The following is a 21,266-nucleotide window of genomic DNA, read 5'->3' as shown; positions in this document are numbered from 1 at the left end:
AGCAGAGCACAGCATAAAAAAGAACACTAGCCAAGATCCCCTGATAGAAAACATGAAGAAGCTTCCTGCTGATGTCAAATGATCTCAGCTTCCTCAAGAAGAAGAGTCTGGACTGAGCCTTTTTAAAAACAGCATCAGTGTTCTTCCAGTTTAATTTACTGTCCAGATAGACCCCGAGATATTTATACGACTGGACAATTTCTACCTGCTGACCTGCAATTGTCACTGGGGAGACCTCCTCCTTCTTCCTTCTAAAATCAATAACCAACTCTTTGGTCTTTCCAATATTTAGTTTAAAAAAATTGTCATCACACCAGCTGACAAAAGATTCAACCTCCCGTTTGTAGGCCAGGTCGTTGCCTCGGGTAAGTAGACCAACCAGAGCAGTGTCATCTGAGAACTTCTGGATGTTACAGGACACATGGCTCTGTCTGTAGTCAGCTGTATAAAGTGAGAATAAAAAGGGGGATACAACTGTTCCCTGTGGAGCTCCAGTTTTAGTTAAGATAGTGTCAGACAGCTTTTTATCAAGCCTGGCAAACTGTGGTCGAGAAAGAAGGTAATCCAAAACCCAAGCAACAGTTGTATTGTGCAGTTTAAAAGTCATACGTTTTTTTGCTAAAAGGTGTGGTTGGATTGTATTAAAAGCACTGGAAAAGTCAAAGAACATGATCCTAACAGAGCTGGCAGTTGTTGCAAGATGACTATAAATACTGTGGAGCATAAAAAGTATTGCATCATCTACCCCTACACCCTTCCTGTATGCAAACTGCAGAGGATCTTGGAAGACTGAGACCTGTCTACTCAGGTGACCCAGGACAACCCTTTCAAAACATTTCATTATGTGCGACGTCAGAGCTATAGGTCTGAGGTTAGTAAGACTATGACTCCTCACATTGTTTTTTTTTGGGATTGGGACTAAACAAGATGTTTTCCACATTACTGGAATTTTTGATGAAGACAGAGACAAGGAAAAGATAAAATGAAGGACTGAGCACAGCTGGTCACAGAGCGCAGAGCGCTCCTGTCTTTTAACAAGTTTCAGTGACTGAAGAGTTTTACTTCATTCTTCCAATGGATCAAACTGGATTTAGTCTTAAAGTATCTTCATTTATGGAAACGCCAGAGTAGTGTGGACGCTCGGCATCACGTAGCAAAAGTTATCCGTTTTAAAACGAAAACGTAGTATTGTGGATGTAGCCTTATTCAGCATCAATGCCGTTCCAAAGTGCTTAAACATGACATCTTCATTCTAATTAAATGACAATGTGCTCTCCAAAGACAGAAATCATTGTAAAGTCTTTTATTTGTGCAAAACATTTCCTCTTAAATTAGACAAACACATAAAACAAAATATTTACATCTGAATGAAAAACGTACACAACCTTAAACAAATCTAAGGATGAGCTTCACCCAGTTTCCACCATCAGGCCAGTTTCACCAGTCTCTCACTGGCCTCCCAGAGTTTTTTTGCCACACCGGCGTCTCTTGCGAATGGACGCAGAGTAGCTGGTCGGCAGTCGACGAAGTAGCCCCCGTTGTGTTTGGCAGCTTCATCCGACACAGCACAGTAGACGACAGTCTGAGCCCCGATCTCGCACGGCACGAAAAACATCCACATGATCACCTGCATCAGCATGCGGAACAGGATGGAGTAGTGGCACGTCCAGCCGCTTTGGACAAAACCTGGAGCAACACATGGAAGCAGAGATATAAAGAATATATTTATGTTCAGGTTTGGCAATATGATAAATCCTCTAGTTCGGCACGAGTCATTTTACATCTCGATTTAAGTTTATATATCGTGATGAATTAAATTGAGAAAAAACTTAAATGACCAGATATGAATGTCCGCTTGTGGCTGATCTAGTAAATTACAAGGTACTATACAACAATAATGCAAAAGGCCAGTAAATATATACAATGTCGTCATAAAGAAGCACTGCTCAATGATCACTATTGACCACAATGGCCTGACACAACCACACACACTGTTATCTCAGTGTAAACAGTCTGCTGTTGCACGCTGTACATAGACCAAACCTAAGTACTTCAATTCAAATAAAAACTGTTGATTGTAAATAAATACATTGACAATAAATATAATATGAAGGTATTAATAGAAAGTACATTTATTGACACAGCACTTATCTTAAAACAGACCCATTCAAAACAAGAAGCAGGAATTTTGCAGCCCCTCTTACCAGGGTGCACAGCATAGGAGGTCACTCCTTTCCCTTCAGCGACGCGGGCCACTTCCTGACTGAAGTAGATGTTAGCCAGCTTGCTGCGGCAATAGGTGAAGAAGGGCAGCAGGTTGTAGTTGAGGTCCTGGAAGTCCAGCTTCTGGTATTTGTAGCTGGAGCACGTGAGGGTGACCACACGGCTGGGGGCACATTCCTTCAGGCGAGGCAGGAGCAGATTGGTTAGGAGGAAGTGACCCAAGTGGTTGACGCCAAAACACATGCTGAAGTTGTCGTCCGTCCAGGCGAGGACGCCGGGCATGCCTGAGGAAGCGCCACAGAAGGTGAGGAAAGAGGTCAAAACACGGAGGTGGAGGAAGTAGAGACGTATACAGAACACTCTATGCTGAGATCCCTGACAAGGAAAAACTTAACTTAATCTTTTAATGCTGGTTAACTCCTTTCCTTCTCTGGCGTTATTGTTTTAACGAATCAAGAGTCCTCCATGTGTTGGACAAACCTCACCTGCATTATTGATCAGGATGTCAAGCCTCTTCTCTCTCTGGAGGAAGTCCTTGCAGAATTCCCTCACAGACCGCAGGTTGGCGAGGTCCAGCTCCATGTGAAGGACATTAAGGCTGTGACTCTTGAACTTGATCTCCCTCACAGCCTTCTCAGCCTTGTCAGGGTCTCTGCAAGCCACGATGACGCGGGCGCCTCTCCTTGCCAAGGCGATGGCTGACTCCTTGCCAATGCCAGAATTCCCACCTGCAAAGAGCAAATAGACCAAAAATGGTGAATTCATCACACGTCGTAAGTGCTGATAGGAGGGTTGTGACTTGAAGATGTTTTGGTGTCAGTGGTGCTCAGATTTTTACTTAAAGTAGTTATACGACAGTGTAAAATCACTCGTACAACTAAAGGTCCTAAAGGTAAAAGTACAAAAGTAGCAGCATCAAAATATACTAAAAGTACCAAAAGTAAAGGTACAGATTATGCAGAATGGCCCATTTCAGAAAATGATATGTATTAATACTGTTGAATTACAATTATTGATGAATGAATGTGTTCATCACTTTAATGGTGCAGCTGGTAAAGTTCCTCCTTATCTTAATATAATACATTATGTACATATCGTAGTTAAGTACAGTACTTGAGTAAATGTACTTTGAATTTGCAGCAATAAGCAAGACATGTTTATTTACCTGTGATAAGAACTGTTTTGCCATTAAGTCTTTTCACATCGTTGCAATACCTCCTCTTTTTCATCCATTTCAAAATGAAAAAGGCAACTAAAGACGCGATGATTGTGTAGAGAAAGTACATTTTCCTATATTTTAATATAAGCAGCAACAGTACTGATGCCTATGCCTATGATAGCCTGGTGCTAACGTCAGCTAGCTGGTTAGCTTGCTAGTTGACTAAGAAATACGCCATTTCTTTGACCCCCTACTCTTCCTCCATTCTGGTTCTGGTCGCGGTTAACGTGGCAGAGATGATCCAGGACGAATTTAAAAACAACATAAGACAGTTTTATTAAATTTGATGACCACCATCTTCCTCCTCCGATTCATTTCTGAGGCACTGCAGAGAGATGTGGACAGACACGAACTGCACATGCGCCAAAATGCTCAAATCGCGCAGCGTATCGCGAGAGTATATTGCCACAACGAGAATGAACGCAGGCGTTAACGATGTAGTTAAAAATCCAAGTTTAAATGCTTAAAAACGACATTATAAACATGACAGTGTGGGTGTCGTGAAGCATGCATATTGTGTGTTGGTACACCTGAAGAATGTTTTTGAAAATGAACGACCTACGTTGAACTAACGTCTGTTAAATTATAACTTCCTAACTGCCATTGGAAACCCATGTAGTTGGTTTTTAAATGACCTTTGATACCCTGCACACCTCAATGCCAGGTTTTCAGGCGAGCGAGGTGCAGTACAGGTATGTGTTTGCACAGGTAGGTGTGTGGACGCAGTGTTTATTTGTTCTGTGAGTTAAACATGAGAGCAAACTTGAGACAGACCATTTTTCTCTGTGGAATCTTTCTTATGTGCTCATCTGAAACAGCTGGTAAGTCACTTTCAAAGGTATTTTAGGGGCTGAAGATGAATATGAGCTGCTGTTTGAATTCATTTGACCATTTCTATTTCAACTTTTGCATAGAGGAAAGGAACCTTGAATTTTACAAGATGTGATAAGGTCGATCAGCTAGCAGTATATTACGTTCTTAAAATGAGCCAGCAGCAGTGTAAAAATGATTATTATTATTATTATTATTATTATGCATCAATAATTATGGTATTATTCTGAAATGGGCCCTTCTGTAGAATGAGTAGTTTTACTTTAGGTACTTTGAGTATATTTTAATGCTAATACTTTTGTAGTTTTACTTTTTTTTACATTGTGGTATTGCTAATGTTACTTCTTCCACCACTAGGTATAGAATATAATTTTCATAGATTTATTTCTATTTTATTATTTCTTCACTTTTTGACAGGATTTTCTTCTCCTATTTCCAGTCCTAGGCATGGATCGGGGCAGCAGTGCTGCTATGACAGCGCAGGCGCTCTGGTGCTGACGGGTGACTCGATGGGTGGCAGCACCCCAGACAGGGCTCACGACTGGGGCTCGCCTCCGTACAGGGAGCCACTGCGGGTGCCGGGGTACTCCCACTGGCTTTACAATGTCATGAGCTTCTACTACTGCTGCCTGTGGTCTGACCACAGCCACATCTACTTCAACCATCGGCCGTCTAGCGGTTGTCGCAACTACCAGCCCCCAAGAGCCGGTGAGACTATTCATAAGTCATGTCAAAAAGGGATAAACCAACCTCCACAATGCCGAGGAGGGATTGTAATTAACGGTAAACTCGTATCATATTCATGGCCTACTTTATTGCCTTTGTACACGCCCTGTAAAGAAACAAGTCAAGTATTAAATTTAGCAATATAAAGAAACGAAGGTTGAATATCTTGTAAACAATTTAATTTGGCTGAGAAATATTTACTCAAATGTAGAAACTAAGCTTTAACCTCCTCCAGGTGGGGGATGGCACATTGAAGTGGTATCGAGGTGTTCTAAAATGTAATTAAAATAAAGTGTAAAAGGGCTTAAAATATTATGATGGAAGTATGTGATGGCCATTCCCCTGACAGCAATCTTGGGGTTGATACCATTTGGTACACAGATTTGATGCAAAATTTTACCTTTTTTGACAACTTGGGAAACATGTTGCGTAACTTTGGACCGTTATTTATTGTTTCCGACTAACTAGCATGACATGGCTGCTAACAATGGATTCATTAGGGTTGTCTTGTTTTAAATGTTACCAGTATCTTCACTCTAGCTTTAAAACTGAGCCCGCCACAGCCTCTGAAAGACAGCATGTAGGCCGGGCCTGCGTTGGAACAGGTTTGTGGTGCATCACTTGCTCAGCTATCTTGATCCTTCAGGTTTGTGGTTTACAATGTTAGTCGACATTAACATCTGCTTTTCTCCTGCGTGGACGTTTTTTTTTTTCTAGGTTCTACCGTCAAATCAATAGTCTGTTTGTATGTCATAATCATTTTGGAAAAGATCATATATTTGTTAACATCAAACTTATTAATACGTTAATATTGAGTCTTGATTTTTGTTTAACTGCCTCTGCGTGGCCACACACACACACACACACACACACACACACACACACACATACTCATACTCCAGACATTACAGCAGCAGGTAATACCAGATCAGTTTGCAGGAGAAGTAAATGGATTACAGACCGCGGCTGAGAGTTAATATTTGGATCGTGTTTTGACGATCTGCTCTCCAGACACTGTAAACGCAACAATAAGCCGCATACTGATATGAGAGTGAGAGATCAGCTGTGTACTGTTCCAAATAAACATAGTTTGTGCCAAAATGTGTATTTGTTGTAAACGCATTGGTGATTTGTTTCTCGGCGCCTCACAGGTGTTGTCCTCGGGGATCCGCATTTCATAACGTTCGACGGCCTCGGCTACACTTTCAATGGCAAAGGAGAGTTCTGCCTTGTGTCTTCGGCGGACAGAGAGCTGAGTGTTCAGGCCAGAACAGAACAGGTGAAACTTAAGAACGGTGAGTCCACGTTTGACGTGAAAGCCCCGTCTGTGTCCCCTCTTTCATCCCCATGCTGCTACTGTAGCAGCTTTGTTTGGATGAAACGTGTTCCAATACTTTTGTGGAGAGACCGTATCTTATTTAAATTTTTTTAAGCAGTCACAAGATTGATTGCCTGCCTCCAGAGTTCACTCAGACATAATGACCTTTGTATTTCTTGCTGTAGTTTGTCTTTGTTGTTGTTGTTGCTTGCACTCTTCTCTTTCATGTGTTTTAAGGCTCCCTCTTATCTTTTACGCAGTTCTGCAAGGAAGTGATGTCATGTCCTCATGTGAGTGAAACATGTTGGCGCTGTGAAATGACCCATTTCCTTAGTTCCCTCTTGTTTTCGGTCAGTCTTTATTGGGGTCGGACGTGGTGAAGAAGAACTTCATTGTTTAGAATTTCCTCCAAGCCATTAAACAACAGCCGTGGCAAAGTGACTGCAGATGGCCAGATGTCATTAACGTTCTCCTCATTAGATCAGTAAAATCAAACTTGAGACTTTGAGCAGTGATAGGACGGTTCTTTACTTCAGAACACGTACTAAATAGTCAAGTTAACTATCTGTAAGAGTGTGATGTTTATGTCGCCCACCAAGGTACCTTGGCCAAAGCCACACGGCTGTCATCAGTGGCTATGAAGGAGAAGGCCTCTGATGTCATCGAGGTGCGTCTAGCCGAGGGCCAGCTTCAGGTGCTGAAGAACCAGAAGGTCCTACCTTTCACCGAGCAAAGATGGATGGACCTCCAGGGTGAGATCATTCAGACACTCCTGACCAGTTAATTCTAGTTGCCATCTTTCCTAAAATCAATATAAAAGATGAGAATACAAACCCATTGTCTCTTTCGTAGGAGTGTTTGTGTTCGCCCCCGGCCTTCAGAATGTGACGGTAATCTTCCTCTCTGGAGTCGGCGTTGAGGTTCGTTTGCACGAAGGATTCATGGCAGCGACCGTCCTGCTGCCCACAGAGTTTACCAACCACACTCAGGGTCTCTGAACTCAGGGCCGGATGAACTCTGACCCATCGGATGACCTGTTGACCTAACGAGGAGAGATCATCTCCTCAGCCGACGCCACGCCGGGGGAAATCTTCACCTTTGGAGCTGGCTGTGAGTGTGAAAGACTGTTGAACATGAGTCATTTTGATCAATGCTGAAATAATCAGTTTTCACTCCAAATCAGCACAAGAGAGATAGAGGAAGTAGAGCTCTGGCCAAACTACCAAATAACCAACATTTTACTATTTCTGCCTGTTGTGTTTATTACATCTTAATATCAGACTTACAGATTTTCCTCTACATTTACATTTGCATCGTAATCTTTCAGGTGGGCCCTAAGGCCATGAACAGAAACCAATATCGGCAAATTTCTGCCTGTTAACTGAAGAGATTTAGACAACATCATAATATGTCAAGTGGACAGTTGTGCCAGTCAGTCTATGAGAGTTTAAAAGTATTTAAAAGTATTATTTTAAATTTACTTTAAGAGCAACAGGTATAGAAATAGTTATATAATATGTGGTCACACCAATAAATGAATGTAATGTCAAACGTTTAACTGTTAGGTAGTGATGTTATTTGTTGGAACACATCAGGTTTTCTGGTCTAGAAACACAGATTTTATTGCATTTAAATGGGTTAAAAACTACGCATTTACTGTTGTTTTGCCCGTGACTACTTGTATTTTTCTGTATATGGCCCATAATCAAAAACGTTTGGCCACGCCTGGACTAGAGACGCACTAATAATTACCCATCATTGTGTCTTTATTAACGACTACCATACTTGAGCCACGTTTGGCTGAAGGCTTCGAGAAACGTTTTAAGGGGACACGGGAAGAAAACAAGGCACATGTTAAGAGTTAGCGCAGCTTCAGTAGATTACAGAGAGATAGCGGGCGCTGCGACCACACAGTGCCAGTGAAACCACTTCTCTGGAACACTAGTTGGGGCCAGACCGCACACATACACGATGATAATGTCTCGGCTTTAATTACAGTACAAATCCCTCGGAACGACTTTTCATGCGCTTGACCTTTTGACTGAAAGCACATGCTTCCGTCTAAGTGCAGCAAACACCCATCTTAAGCTTGTGGGAACTAATAGATTTAATGTTGCGGATATTTTTGTATGCATCAAGGTCTGCGCCCAAAATAAAACCATGACGGCATGCTGTGTGTGAGTCCTGCACTGAGCTCTCAGAGTTATGCTCTTATCTCCAAATTATAGCGTGCCTCATATTCTCTCGTTTTTGATACCGTGTTTTAGAGGATCGGTAGTTTAAGCCAAGCAGTCTGATTGGTCAAAGATAGATGCTGCATTGGCAATAATAAGTTGTGTGATTTTGGATACTTCCGACATCTCAACTACAACTATTGACATTAATTTGAGTTGGTTTAGGTTCAGTTTAAAACTTGTAACAATCCAACTTAGCTGCACAACTTAACTGGTGTTTTGTTTTATTTGTATCCACAGGGAACATTTCAAAGGAGTCCTCCCTTTTCACGTATGACTCAAAGTACCTCTTGGATACCTACTATTCACCACCAAGCCACGATGCTGTTTTTGTTCCCGCCTTTTCTCTACCTGAGATGCCGGATGACCCTCTGGTGGCAGACATGTTGACGATGTGCTTTGGAGAAGGAGCACAGTTCTGTAAATATGATACGCTGACCGCTTGGAGCCTCACAATGGGGAAACGCCACACTAGGGGCCTACCAAAATCACCAGGCCCTGATGGAAGCCCTGGAGCCAGGTACAGCGCCATGTGAAACAAGACCTGTGTGTTATTGCCAAAGTGCAACTGTATCATTCATGTTTGTTGTTCTTTTTGTACTGAGATAGATAATGACTTGCTGGAAAATTCCAACTTTTTTTAGTCTGGATAGCGATAAATGGCCTTTGGGTATCGGACGATATCGAGTGTCCATCCAATACTAGTGTTTAATGTATAAGCTGGGATCATTCTTTAATGTGGAAGGCAACATCTGGCCTGACTTAAACATTACTACTTTGACTTTGTAAAACAAAATGAAACAATGGATGAATTGATATACATTTATTTAACAGTTATTTATTATTAAAAGTAGTGTATATAATATAAACATAGCCCTATTTTCACCGATACCCGATCCACCCGATGAGTCGGTATCGGCCTGGTATCTGACATTGGTGCATCTCTAGCCATAAGAAAGAAAAAAAGTTATCTATGTTTATACATCTGCATATCTCTCAAAAAACATTTGACTGTCACTAATAACGGCCGCTTAAAGTTTTAATATTGATTATTGTTACTGTTCTTTTAGTGGTGTCTTGTGGCTGGCTCCCCACACCCAGGAATGGGAAGAAAAATGGATCACAATACCTAGAGAGGAACGCTCTGAGCTTCCTCTGCAATGAAGGCTTCATGCTGTACGGTTCAACAGAGCGAACTTGTCTGGGTGATGGGACCTGGACTGGAGAGCCCCCCTACTGTATAACAGGTTGGTTCTAATATGAAACAGCTTGTCTCTATTAAGTCTACTATAAATATTACCTGCCCGATAAACAATACCTAGAAACCTTGGTGGTACATTAACAGATCCTTTGACATCAGAGTTTTGAGAGCCAGCAGCAGGATAGCATCGCATTCATGAGCTGTGTTTTTGGAAATCAACCCCCGAGGACTTATCACAGTATTTATCACACGTGGATGGAAAAGTGCAAAGTGAATTATATCATTTTAACAAACTTCCAAATCTACTTTATCTTAAACACAGACGGGCAGAGATTCCTGGTATTACCACATAGCAATGACATTATTATTTTGAAAATAATTATTTATCTCCAGCACGTTAACTCATATACGACATAGAAAACCAAAGGCTGCAGCAATGTTAGAAGTCTTAAGTGCAGCGTATTGCCATGATTTAATTTAAATTTGGTTAAAACATGCAAAACCATTATTTTTTTCGCCCTTGGTTGGTTTTCGCCTTCTAGTCAGTGTGTGAAGTATGTGTTATATGTGTTATTCTCTCTCTTTTATTCACTCGTGAAACAGTTTCCCAAGATTGCTCTAGAAAGGCACTACATGAATGTATTTGCTTTACTCACTTACTTTAATTACTGACTAACTCCTCACATGTTTTATATTCTGCATGACTGGCAGCGCCCTCTAATAAACACCGAAAGAGGGACTTTGGGACTCCTCTTCTTCTCATCCAGTCTCTTTGAACGCAAACATCCAATGGGGTCGGCTCTGGGTTGCTCATGCAGACCATTAGCTACAAAGCTATAAACTTCTTAACCTGGATTGGCTCGGCTTTCTGTTAGTAAATTAGAAGCACCTGGGTCCATCAGAGGGTTTCATTCATCATCCCTACTGTGAACTCTCTGAGAGTATTTTTGTAGTCGTCGACTGTCGCCATCAGGCGGCAGTATTTCCTATTAAATTCCTCGTGTGACTGAGCAGACGTTTTCCTCTTTTTGTGCTATTGTGTAGTGTGAAGCAGGCTGGTTTTTAGAAAACGTTGAGAAGTAAGTGGTAATGGCACAGAAAGATTGGATGAAATTACATCTTTAATCACGTAGTTGGGTAATAATATTAAAAAGAACCATACTCTCAGTCGATGAAGCCAAAACCCTTAAAATGATTGAAACCTAAGTGAAGTGAGATGAAGCAACGAAGAAACGAAGCTACTTGACTTGCGATCCACCTCCTCTTGCATCCCTTCATGGCTTCACCCCAGGCCTCCATCATTTCCTTGCTAGAACTGCAAACAGAGACTTCCTCTTGATAGTAATCGGGGGAGAATCAACTTCATATGGCAGATATTGAGGTCCAGGTATCGTGCTGGGTCACAGCTGGGCACAATCGATCCTGGCTCCTTCATTAGGTAAACATATAAGTTTCCTAACTTGGTTATCCAGTGCAGTGCTGTTTAGGAATGTTTCTGCTTACGTCAGGTGATGTTTTTCGTTATTTCTTTCATTTCTCCTTTGGCTTACAGCTCACAGTGACATTAGGCTTGGGTGGTATCTGTTTTTTCATATGTTTCTGACATTTCACTGAGTTATATGATGGTATATGGTGGACAGGGGGCGGGGCTTGTCTCGGGTTGTCACTTAAAAGCCAGCCCACCTTGGGGGTAATGCACCTTAACCTGTTTGCCACCCGCCATAAAACCAAAAAAGAAGAAGAAGCCAGTTCAATTTAAGAGGTTGAGCCGTAGACTGTGTATAAGAAGTGGACTTAGTCGTTGTGACGTCACCCATTGGTTTGTGTGCTGCGGTTTTGAAGCTTTGAGTACGGCATTTTTGCCATCGGCATCTTGTTTTTTTGTTTTTAAACCAGTGAACAGAAGTGACCATATTTGGACTGCAGAGGAGTGACGCTGTGGTAGAGATGCTGTATACGGTTCTGGTAGTGACCTGTCAATCACAAGGTAGCCACGCCCTAAAGCTTACCCTGTTTTATGGTCTATTTCACTCTAAATGGGCCATAATTATTAAATGAACATCATGCTGTATTAAAGAAGACTTGAAACTAGCGATTGAGACCATAAACTCGTGTCTACAATGTTTACTGAAGTAAAGTTAGAAGTACGGACTTCTTTTTACAACCAGAGGAGTCGCCCCCTGCTGGCCAGTAGAGAGAATGCAAATTTAACCTCTTTTCATTCCTGCATAATTTGCCTAAAACGCCTATCAACCGCGTACCCAAAGTAAACTGACAGCTCTTATTGAACCATTGGGAGTACATGTATGGTTTTAGTCTCTATTGAACGGCAACACTCTGAAGTTTCTTCACAATCAGTCAGAATCACCGTAAGTGCTACTAGCATTGAGCTAATGCGTTTTCAGCACAGTGAAAGAGAAGCATTTTACTTCCGCCTAGATTTGTTTTGGCCAACAGATGGCAGCAGCTATCTATGGCTGGGACCTACAGGCTTGAGAAGACTCTCATTCAACAGCTAACAGTCATGGTACCTGGTATAAGTTAAAATTTGATAACAATAAGACAGAAAATAGATACTTCACACGTGGTTTACTAAGAGTGCGGCCACGTAAAAACGCATTTGGAAGCTCGCGTCACCAGGTCAAAATACATATACTACCTGTTTGAAATTCAAACTACAGTTTATTTATGTCAATGTATGGTTAACTATATCATATTTAACCATTATCAATTTTCACAGATTCCTGAAAATTCTCATGAACCAGACTTTGGTCTTCACACTCTGTCCCAGGAACTTGACTCATGGTTTCCAGTTCAGGTTAGAAAACTTTCCCAGCATTCAATCTGATATCCCTGGCTTCGTAATTTCATTGGCTATGTGGAGCCTGAGTTTGAACTGGATCTGTTGCGATTAGCTCGAGCTATACCCAAAGAAGTGAGGCGGGCATTGTCTTTCAAAGCGGACTCTCGTTTTGCTGGACTAGCATGCACAAGGGGGACGTTATGAATCATAATCGGTGAGTCACGGCGATATTTTATCGGCTATTTTTGGAGTGCTTGTTTGACAGAGACGTTAACTGTACCTGCTGTTGTTATTGTATCTTGAAATGGTTTGCATAAATCGAATTACAAGAACCGTAGCTTTCTAATGAGATATCACATTAATACTCATCGTTACAGGGCAGTTGTGTGCATAACACAAATATGCAGTTATCACTCTGAAGGCCCGCCTGCGGGCTGTCAGAGGAGGTTTTAAGACCCTTCCGCATTGAACCACCTTTTCAGAACCGGAGGTTGCCGCCTGGCCTGAACCAAGTTGTAGCTAACTTCAGGACTAACCCCCTTCACTTAAATCAGCAGCGGGAGCTGTATCATTTATTCACCGACAAATGGCTTAAATTGTACACACACTGAACTGCTACATTCACAGCTATAACGGTACTGCTAACTTTATACTGTTCCCTCTGTCCCACTCGCGATACCTCGACAGTGCACTCGTTAATGTTACCCGGCACACAGCGGGTATCGACGGAGAACAAAGAAGATATGCGGATGTTGGTGGCAGACTGTCAGTTGAATAAAATCATGTGGCAATCATGTAGTTCGAAGAAGACTCAACCCAGAACAGTCAGTTGCCATCTCTCTGAGCCCAGCCGCCTGTAACACCATGAAGGCCGATCTCTGGTGGCGCGTGCTGTGCACTACAATACATCACATCAACACAGAATAATGGAAAACAGAGAGTCTCTGTTTAGGACGGTGTTGAAAGTCACACCATCGGGATTTCCTGGTTTGCTGTAATACCACTCAGGCCCATGTGGCATGATTTCTGGCAAAAAAGCCATACCTGCTGATGTTATTTCTATCGGCTTACTGCAAGGACTAATCGGACAGAAAGTTTAGAAAGTATCTATGAGGGTTCAAGTGATGTGGATTTGTCTGGAGAGAGTCTCACACGATGGACACATTCACATGCACGTATAGATAAAAGCAATCATACAGGGTGAGGTAGAGCCTCAGCTGTACCCATGCGTGTTGCACACACACCTACAAAGCTGGGCCTTTTTTTAAAGCTATATGTGGCAACGGTCACACTTGCTCCAGCACTCTCATTACACAAATCAGAGCTAAGAACTGTCAACATGACCAGGGGGACTCCATGGCAGGTGTTGCATGAGCTGTTACCTCCACCGTTCAAATGTGACCTCTAGCCATGTAAACAACACTAAATACAGGCCCGAGCAGGAGACGCCCCGACGGATCCCTCCTCCGCAGCACGGTGTGGAGGCTGAACAGCCAGAGAATTGCAGTCATAGCCGAGATGAAAACACTGTGCCGCTCAACAACAAATGCCACTGCATCCAGTTTGACTTCTTCTGTGAGTCACTTTCATGAGCCTTCAGCAGAGGTGACACTAAGTCCCTTCCATTTAAAGTGAATCTCTGTATGATTGTCTCCCACCACTAAAAGCCCCATCTATTTGAGATGGATTATAGCCTACTGCCGTACTTGTGCTTTTTTTTTTTTTTTTTTTTTAAACCGCTTTAGACAGGGGTGTGGTGGATTGTGATGATCTATGTTAACATCTTTGGCTGGAAGGTGGGTTTGGGTAGAAAGTCCTTGGATTGTTTTTGATCTAAGCACAAACAGGGCCATGGGAGACTTGAGAAGTATAAGGTTATAGAGTTTACTAGCTCGGCTGTGTCTTGTCACGGTCTTCTGAAAAACAATAGCCCTGGTTGAGTATCGGATGCATACCAATAACAGGATCACCCCACCTTGATGGCATTATAATATTAATAGAGTTCCTTGCGCAGAGGAGAAGAAAGTGATTAAAGGAAAGGTGATAGCTGCCAGAGAGGCGTAGAGCGATTTTCACAGGAAACAGTGACGCGGGTTGCAAAACAAAGCCTCACTCAATTTTCTGCCTGTGGTTCTCTTCACAGATTCCCCTGAGATAAGAGGGGGGAGAGAGACGGAGGTGGTTGGTATACTGTAAATGCAGCTTACATAGAAGAAGAGGAGTTTGAGCTTAAGATTTTAAAACCAGTCATGTTTAGAGATGATTTGTTACCTTTTTTCCTTCCCGATACGATGTCTAAACTTCGGCCGATACATAGTACTGATCTAATACCCCAAAAAAAAAAATATATATATATTATCATTATTTTACAGCTGTATAGTGTACTACTAATCCTGTATGAATGTGATATGATTGTTATTATTGTTGTAAGGCCTGGCTCAGGTTAAACTAATTCATCCGGAGAGCAAATGCCATAAAGTTTTCTTTCGTTATCCAGTTTGACAATCAGTCATCACTGAAAAAGGACTTAAATAAATAAACTCAACAGAGATGAGAAAGAAGCGCGATATTCCAACTCGGCAGCACAAAATCCTTTGCGGAACGTACTGCTTGAAGAGACGCTGCTTCTGAAACATTTAAATGAAATGAAATCATCGCACAGGTGACCGAGTCATGTCCATGTTGTTTCCAACATTCTGGGTTCAATTTTAGGACAGTTGCTAATATTTATCTCAATTTCTTTGAGTTCAGTTTCTCAGAATTCATCTCTATGATATGGAGTTGGATAAGAACATACACACATTTACATTCAGAGACACGCATACCTGGCCTCAGGGTCCCAGACCACAAGAAAGGTTAGCTGTTGAAGCTGAGTTTAATTCCTGTGCACACTTTCATGTTCCAGAGCGTCTGCTGTGTGGACTTTATATTCATCAACTCCTCCAAAAGTGTGGTACGAATCTCTGACCATGGAAGGAGTCAACAAGCCTGTTTAGGCACAACAAATGTTTTAGTTGGCTGCTACTTTGCTTTTTTCGTGTTTTTGTAGTGTGATTATACAACTGGGTGTTTTTGTTCAGTTTGTACTTGGAATATTTGAAGTCTGAAGCCATCTGACACATGGTTCAAATACCAACAATACTTCCACCCATCACATTAAGTCAGACAGTGTGAGATACACATATCGGATGACAACAGTAGCTTGGTACAGAGACACACACACTGTTTCCAGGGAGGAAAAAATGTCAAGAGAATTATTTTAAGATATCAGCTCTGATAAAAAGAATACCTCCCTTGAAGACAGGGGGTTTAATCTTGAGAATTTTGTTAATCAACCAACCGAAAACCCCACCCCAGTGTTGCCATCTATGTTCCAATGAAAAGCGCTACCAGCACTAGCGCCAAAAGTTGCTAAATCTAGCAAGAAAGTCGTCAAGTCAGCAAGACTTCCGTCTCTTCAGGCCTCCCTCCAAAAGCCACGTCCCCCAAATTGTCGCTATGAAGGTAAACAACGAACATGGCTGTTCTTGCATTTGATCACTTGATTGCTGTTGGGATGTAATGGGAATTTCAACAAAAAAATATTTAAATAGTTTATGAAGATTACCATCTCTGCCTATGTGAGAAGAATGAAGCTAGGGTTATGAAACAGTCTTGGAGTTCTGATTTGTATCATCCGTTTGGGAGAATTTCTTTGTTAGACAAACACTGGTAGGGGATTGAACAATGATGAACATGTTCACAATGTTTAGAGGTGATAAATCAAGAGAGAAGTAGGTTAATTTTCTCATTGACTTCTATATAATCAGACTTATTTTAAAGACCAGAGTCGCCGCCCCCTGATTGCGAGTAGAGAGAATGCAGGTTTAAGGCACTTCCGCATTGGCCTCACTTTTCAGACCCAGAGGTTGGCGCCTGGATGAATGATGCACACCATCTTTCAGTCCAACCCCATGAAGTCTGTCATGTGTTAATCGCCTCTCACTGGAAATGTAATGGACCAAAGTGAGTGCTATCACTCCCTGGCGCTTTACTTTTTGATCAATAAAGCAGGAGGGGAGTAGTTACAGTGGATTAATGAGATGGATTTGGGATTTTGCAAGCAGAAAAAACAAAAAGTTTTACGATATCACTGATTGACTGCCAGTCCTCCACGTGTTCCCGCTACAATAATACTTTGCAGCTTGTCGCACTGATGCTGAAGGCTTCGGCGTCCAGCGGTTTGATGCCAGTGCTGCAGCATCCAAGGCCTGGACATGGGTAGCGAAACTGATTGGTTTAGAAACTTCAGGAGATATTTGTACATGTGGGTATGCATTTCACTGGGCCTCTGCATGCCTGTGTTTGTTTGATGTTCCAAGCCTGATGGCATTTTAAAAGGACCAGCACCTGCAGTGCTTACCTGACAAACATCTACCACACTTGACATATGTCCGTGCATTCATGCGTTAAAGGATGACGTTACTCTGATAATTATCTTCCTCCGAACGTCTGTATACTATAGAGATCTATAAGATAGAGATCTTTTATTGGTCTCCTAAGTCATGACCTAAAAACAACTTTCCCCCTACAAGTTTCAGTTTGAGTTGTACGGTAACTTCAGATAAATTCAGCTCAATTGGTTTTTAAAAGTGTTCGTACTTTTCACCAGTTAACCAGCCCACAGGCTAATTTAGCAAGGCAATGGATTCTTACACTGATATTAGTATAATTAAAGATAACCTGTGTTAAAATATGAGGTGCTTAATGACATCTATTTACAACAGAAAAGTGATGGTTAGATTGCCATAGACTACAAGTGAAGGTGACATTATTTAACAATCACATCTGACCAAGCCGTACATTTCCATTTATACGTTTTATATTTTACGACATTCATAAGGCCGTACTACACAAACTGCCTCCTTATCTATGTTCATACTGACGCTAAAAGCAATAAATAGCTGCAACCTCTCTTCATGAAGACAAATATGGTACGTCATCTTTTTTAAAGCCTTTGCACCCTCATCCTGGGTTGAGCTCCAGAGACATTTTAAACAAAAAATATTTTATAAGCATGCAAGATTTCAAAAACAGGATTAAGGATCATTTAAGCAGTGACTGTACTTGTCCAGCCACTGAATTCTTGGATGCAAATTGCTGGTTTGTTTTAAGTCTGTCTGCCCTTTTATGTGACATTTGTTTATGTTTTTATATTGTTTGTAACTTTTTACTGTTTTGTCTTTAGGTATCTGTGTTTCAATGTGGGGAAACCTTTACGCCGCCATCTTGTCCAGGACCCCCTCGTAACAGAGATTAAAGATCGCAGTGGGAATAGCCTGGCTAAGTAAAGGGTTAAATAAAATACATTTACCGCAATCACAGCTATTGTTTTTGTGAACAGTCAAAGTCCGACACTGTGGCTGTCACGTTCACAGAAACAACCCTCAATTGGTCGAGGACGTTGTTTGCTCCTTAATCCTTTATTTATCCAGATAAAACACACTGAACATGCATCGTATAATTCGGCCACAAACTGTTACACCCATCCTTACCTAGGAGCTTCAACCACAGTCCTCTACTGAGCAGCTCCCCCTGATGCCTTGCTCAAAGGAACCCTGACTGTTCATTGATCTTCTACTCAATCTGATTATATTGTATTTTTAGCTTTTGTTGTTTTTTGCGGTTTACTTATTTATTATACCTTTACTGTTTGAGTATTTATTGTTGTTTTGTTTTGTTCTCTACGGATGTCTCTTGTTGCGTTCTCCACTGTGCTGCTGTAATCCTGCAACTGTCCCCGCTGTGGGACTAATGGAGGATTATCTTCTCTTCTCTTCCCTCATCGTTTTCCCCTCATGTGTTTACTTCTAATGCTTCCCAGGGTGACTTTTCTATCGAGCCAGATATTAAAAGCTGTGGAGGACGGATGGATTGTATAGAAGGATCAATGGCTGATAGCAATGACTGATTTCTTTGTTGTTATTATCTTCACAGTTAATAACGTGGGGTTTGTTCTTGGCGCTGTTGGTTCCTTCTCAGCGCTGGTCACGATGGGAGTAATGATCCACCTGCACAACAGGAAACAAAACAGGTGGGTCCACACATGATTCGCTTCATGGTAAAATAAATTCCTCTATTCCACTGGTGCTACGGGATCCAATATAGCAAGGCTTTTCCAGCCTTTACGGCTCTCGGTCAGCAGTCCAGGAAACGCACCGACCAATTAGGCCACACGAGTTGTAAATCATCTCACGTGATGCTACTCAGCCAATCGAATATGTGTATTCCAAAATGCATCGTGAGTCGAGAGACGGGGAGAGAGAGAGCAGTGGGAGAAGCAGTTTCACACGGCGAGTGGACCTCGAAAACGCAGCTTTTAACAAAGAATGGACGGACTCTTATTTGTTCATTCTTCCTGCTGGCGCTACTAAACCACTCTGCCTCATGTGTTCAGATACCGTGGCCGATATTAAACGCACCGATGTGTAACGCCACCACGAGACCAAACATAACTCTTTTGGGCAAACACTCCGGTCTGAACTGAGGGCAAGATGTTGAGATGTGTAGAGATAGTTTATTATAAAGTTGACTGAGTCCGTTATGATGTGAAATGGATTCAACAAAACAGAAGAAATAAGTTAACTCCAGCCAAACTCTTTCCTTTTTAATTTTCATTCATTTTTCTAATATCAAGCACTTTCTTTTAAGATGCAAGTTTTCCAAAAGTTCTCTTTTGTGTATTTTATTTTTAGATGGAGCCCTTATTTTACTTGAAATGAGAGAACATTTATTTATGTATTTCTATGCATTATTTATAATCCATCCAGTTAAATTTGAAAACTGAGAATAATAATTGTTAAAATATAAGTGATGTGTACTTTCTTTATTTGATTTGACAGTTGTTGACTACACACATATGTTGTTACTATATACAGTATATGGCACTAAATAGCGCAAATTAGATATTATTGTAATGATCCGGACCTTTGCACGAGGAGATTTTCTCAATCTGCACCATTTGGAGTTTTAATTGAATACTCCTGTGATAGACCTTCACGTCAACAGAAGTTCACATCCCAGCATAACTGAGATGGGTTGGGAGCCCCCAGGAAGCCTGACCACAATCGAATGAAATATCTTTATAAGAAATTAGCGCCATGCTACGTCGTCAGACTGAAATCTGACGGTCTGCCTCAGAGGGCTTTACAATCTGTACACATCCTCTGTCCCAGGACCCTCACATCGGAACAGGAAAAACTCCCCCAAAAACCCTTTAACGGGAAGAAAAGAGGGAGAGACCTTAGGGAGAGCAACAGAGGAGGGATCCCTCTCCCCGGATGGACAGAAGTGCAACAGATGTCATGTGTACAGAATGAACAACATTTACAGAGTTACAACATATTCAGTGGATATGACAGAACCACGGCAGGAGGCAAGACCAGGGTCCAGGTATCACCAGGATCCATGGAAACCTGTGAGGAGAGAAAGCACAGAGACTCCGGTGAAGAAGCAAAGTTAGTAATGAGCATTTATGGTATTGGTGATAAAAATAGTAATGTGAGTAATTATAAAAAAGATTTTAACAGTGGGAGTCAGCAGGGCCATGGCAGGAGGAAGGTCCAGTGGTCCAGTCTACCATTGTGAGGAGATGTGTAAAACCACAGGATGGGGGCAAAGGTCCTACCAAGTCCACATTCACGTGATCGAACCTCCTTTCTAGAACCGAGAACTGTGCTAAAGGGGTCTTTGTGTGACGGTCCACCTTGGAGGGCTGGCACACCACACAAGTCCCGGCACACCTCCGTACATCCTTTTCCAGCCCGTGCCAGACGAACTTCGCTGCCACCAACTTCTGAGACGCCCTCTTGTCGGGGTGCGACAGCCCATGAATAGCGTTGAAGACCTGTTGTCTCCATTCGTCGGGAACAACCGACACACATTATGAGCCATTAGCAGTAATGAAATAACACTGTATATTACAAAAAAAAATGTGTATTGCTTTGCAGATTGCAGATATTTTAAATCATACATGCAACAAGTCACAACAAAAGTTTAAGCTGTTGCAAGTAACTCCACAAATTATCCTTTTAACATTGTTAAGCTGTCTATGTTTGCAAATTCATATTTAAATGCTAATATAGTGCATCCCGTGTACTGTGTGGTAACTATAGCCACACCCAAATCTCACCTGCACCTGCATTTGGGAATTAGTCAGTTTATGGATTTAAGACCTTAAAACAGTTTTGAACTGAATTATTTGGTGGATAATAGTTATTAAGACAAATAATAATAAGTCTTTCTATTAATTATTTTTTGTTTGCGTGACACCTTTCACTGCTCTGATTGGAAGAAAAGATTACCCAATTTGCATTTTACTGCTATGACTTTTTACTATGTACTATACTACAACGTTTTTATGACTTTTTTGACATAATATACTCTGACTTTATTCGACATGCTATACTACTTATAGAGACGTATTTATGACTGAGAGGAATAGTGCTGAAACAAGTGGTTTCCATAACCACGGATAAAGTCCCTGCACACAAATGTCTCTTTTTAGAAGATAATAATAGCACTTTATTTTAAGATGCACCATTTTTAAAAGCTTTCTGTTATGTAACTTATTCTTTAATCCAGTCCATATTTTAATTTCTTTAAATTCATGTGTTTGATTATTAATTATAATTCATCCAGTTAAATTTGAAAACTCACAAATATTGTTATTA

At 41.5% G+C, this 21,266-nt stretch overlaps 3 protein-coding genes across 3 annotated transcripts in view; 2 read left to right on the top strand and 1 right to left on the bottom strand.

The window, feature by feature from the left end:
- Window positions 1-1,288: 1,288 nt before the first annotated feature.
- Window positions 1,289-3,771, bottom strand: LOC116384348 (retinol dehydrogenase 14). The gene is made up of 4 exons (XM_031848895.1): window positions 3,389-3,771; window positions 2,709-2,951; window positions 2,205-2,507; window positions 1,289-1,686 (listed from the first exon to the last, which is right to left on the bottom strand). Exons 1-4 carry the CDS (start codon window positions 3,507-3,509, stop codon window positions 1,427-1,429), a joined length of 927 nt encoding a protein of 308 aa, XP_031704755.1. The 5' UTR covers window positions 3,510-3,771; the 3' UTR covers window positions 1,289-1,426.
- An 825-nt stretch (window positions 3,772-4,596) lies between these two features.
- On the top strand, window positions 4,597-19,328 carry LOC116384347 (sushi domain-containing protein 2). The gene is given in 8 exon segments (XM_075447363.1): window positions 4,597-4,981; window positions 6,151-6,294; window positions 6,917-7,069; window positions 7,170-7,427; window positions 8,792-9,009; window positions 9,011-9,071; window positions 9,622-9,798; window positions 18,532-19,328. Coding segments are annotated over 8 exon segments (1,497 nt in total). The 5' UTR covers window positions 4,597-4,608; the 3' UTR covers window positions 18,645-19,328.
- The window catches only part of kremen1 (kringle containing transmembrane protein 1), a 79,204-nt gene continuing 76,530 nt past the window's right edge, over window positions 18,593-21,266 (top strand). Inside the window, exon 1 of the mRNA XM_031848894.1 lies at window positions 18,593-18,628. The gene's annotated coding sequence lies outside the window, so the exon portion shown is untranslated. The remainder of the gene's footprint in view (window positions 18,629-21,266) is intronic.

Source organism: Anarrhichthys ocellatus, unplaced genomic scaffold (genome assembly GCF_004355925.1).
Source record: "Anarrhichthys ocellatus isolate YVR2014 unplaced genomic scaffold, GSC_Weel_1.0 scaffold9, whole genome shotgun sequence".
Lineage (NCBI taxonomy): Eukaryota > Metazoa > Chordata > Actinopteri > Perciformes > Anarhichadidae > Anarrhichthys > Anarrhichthys ocellatus.
The sequence above is the reverse complement of the archived record's forward strand: the minus strand, read 5'-3'. Positions and strand labels throughout refer to the sequence as shown.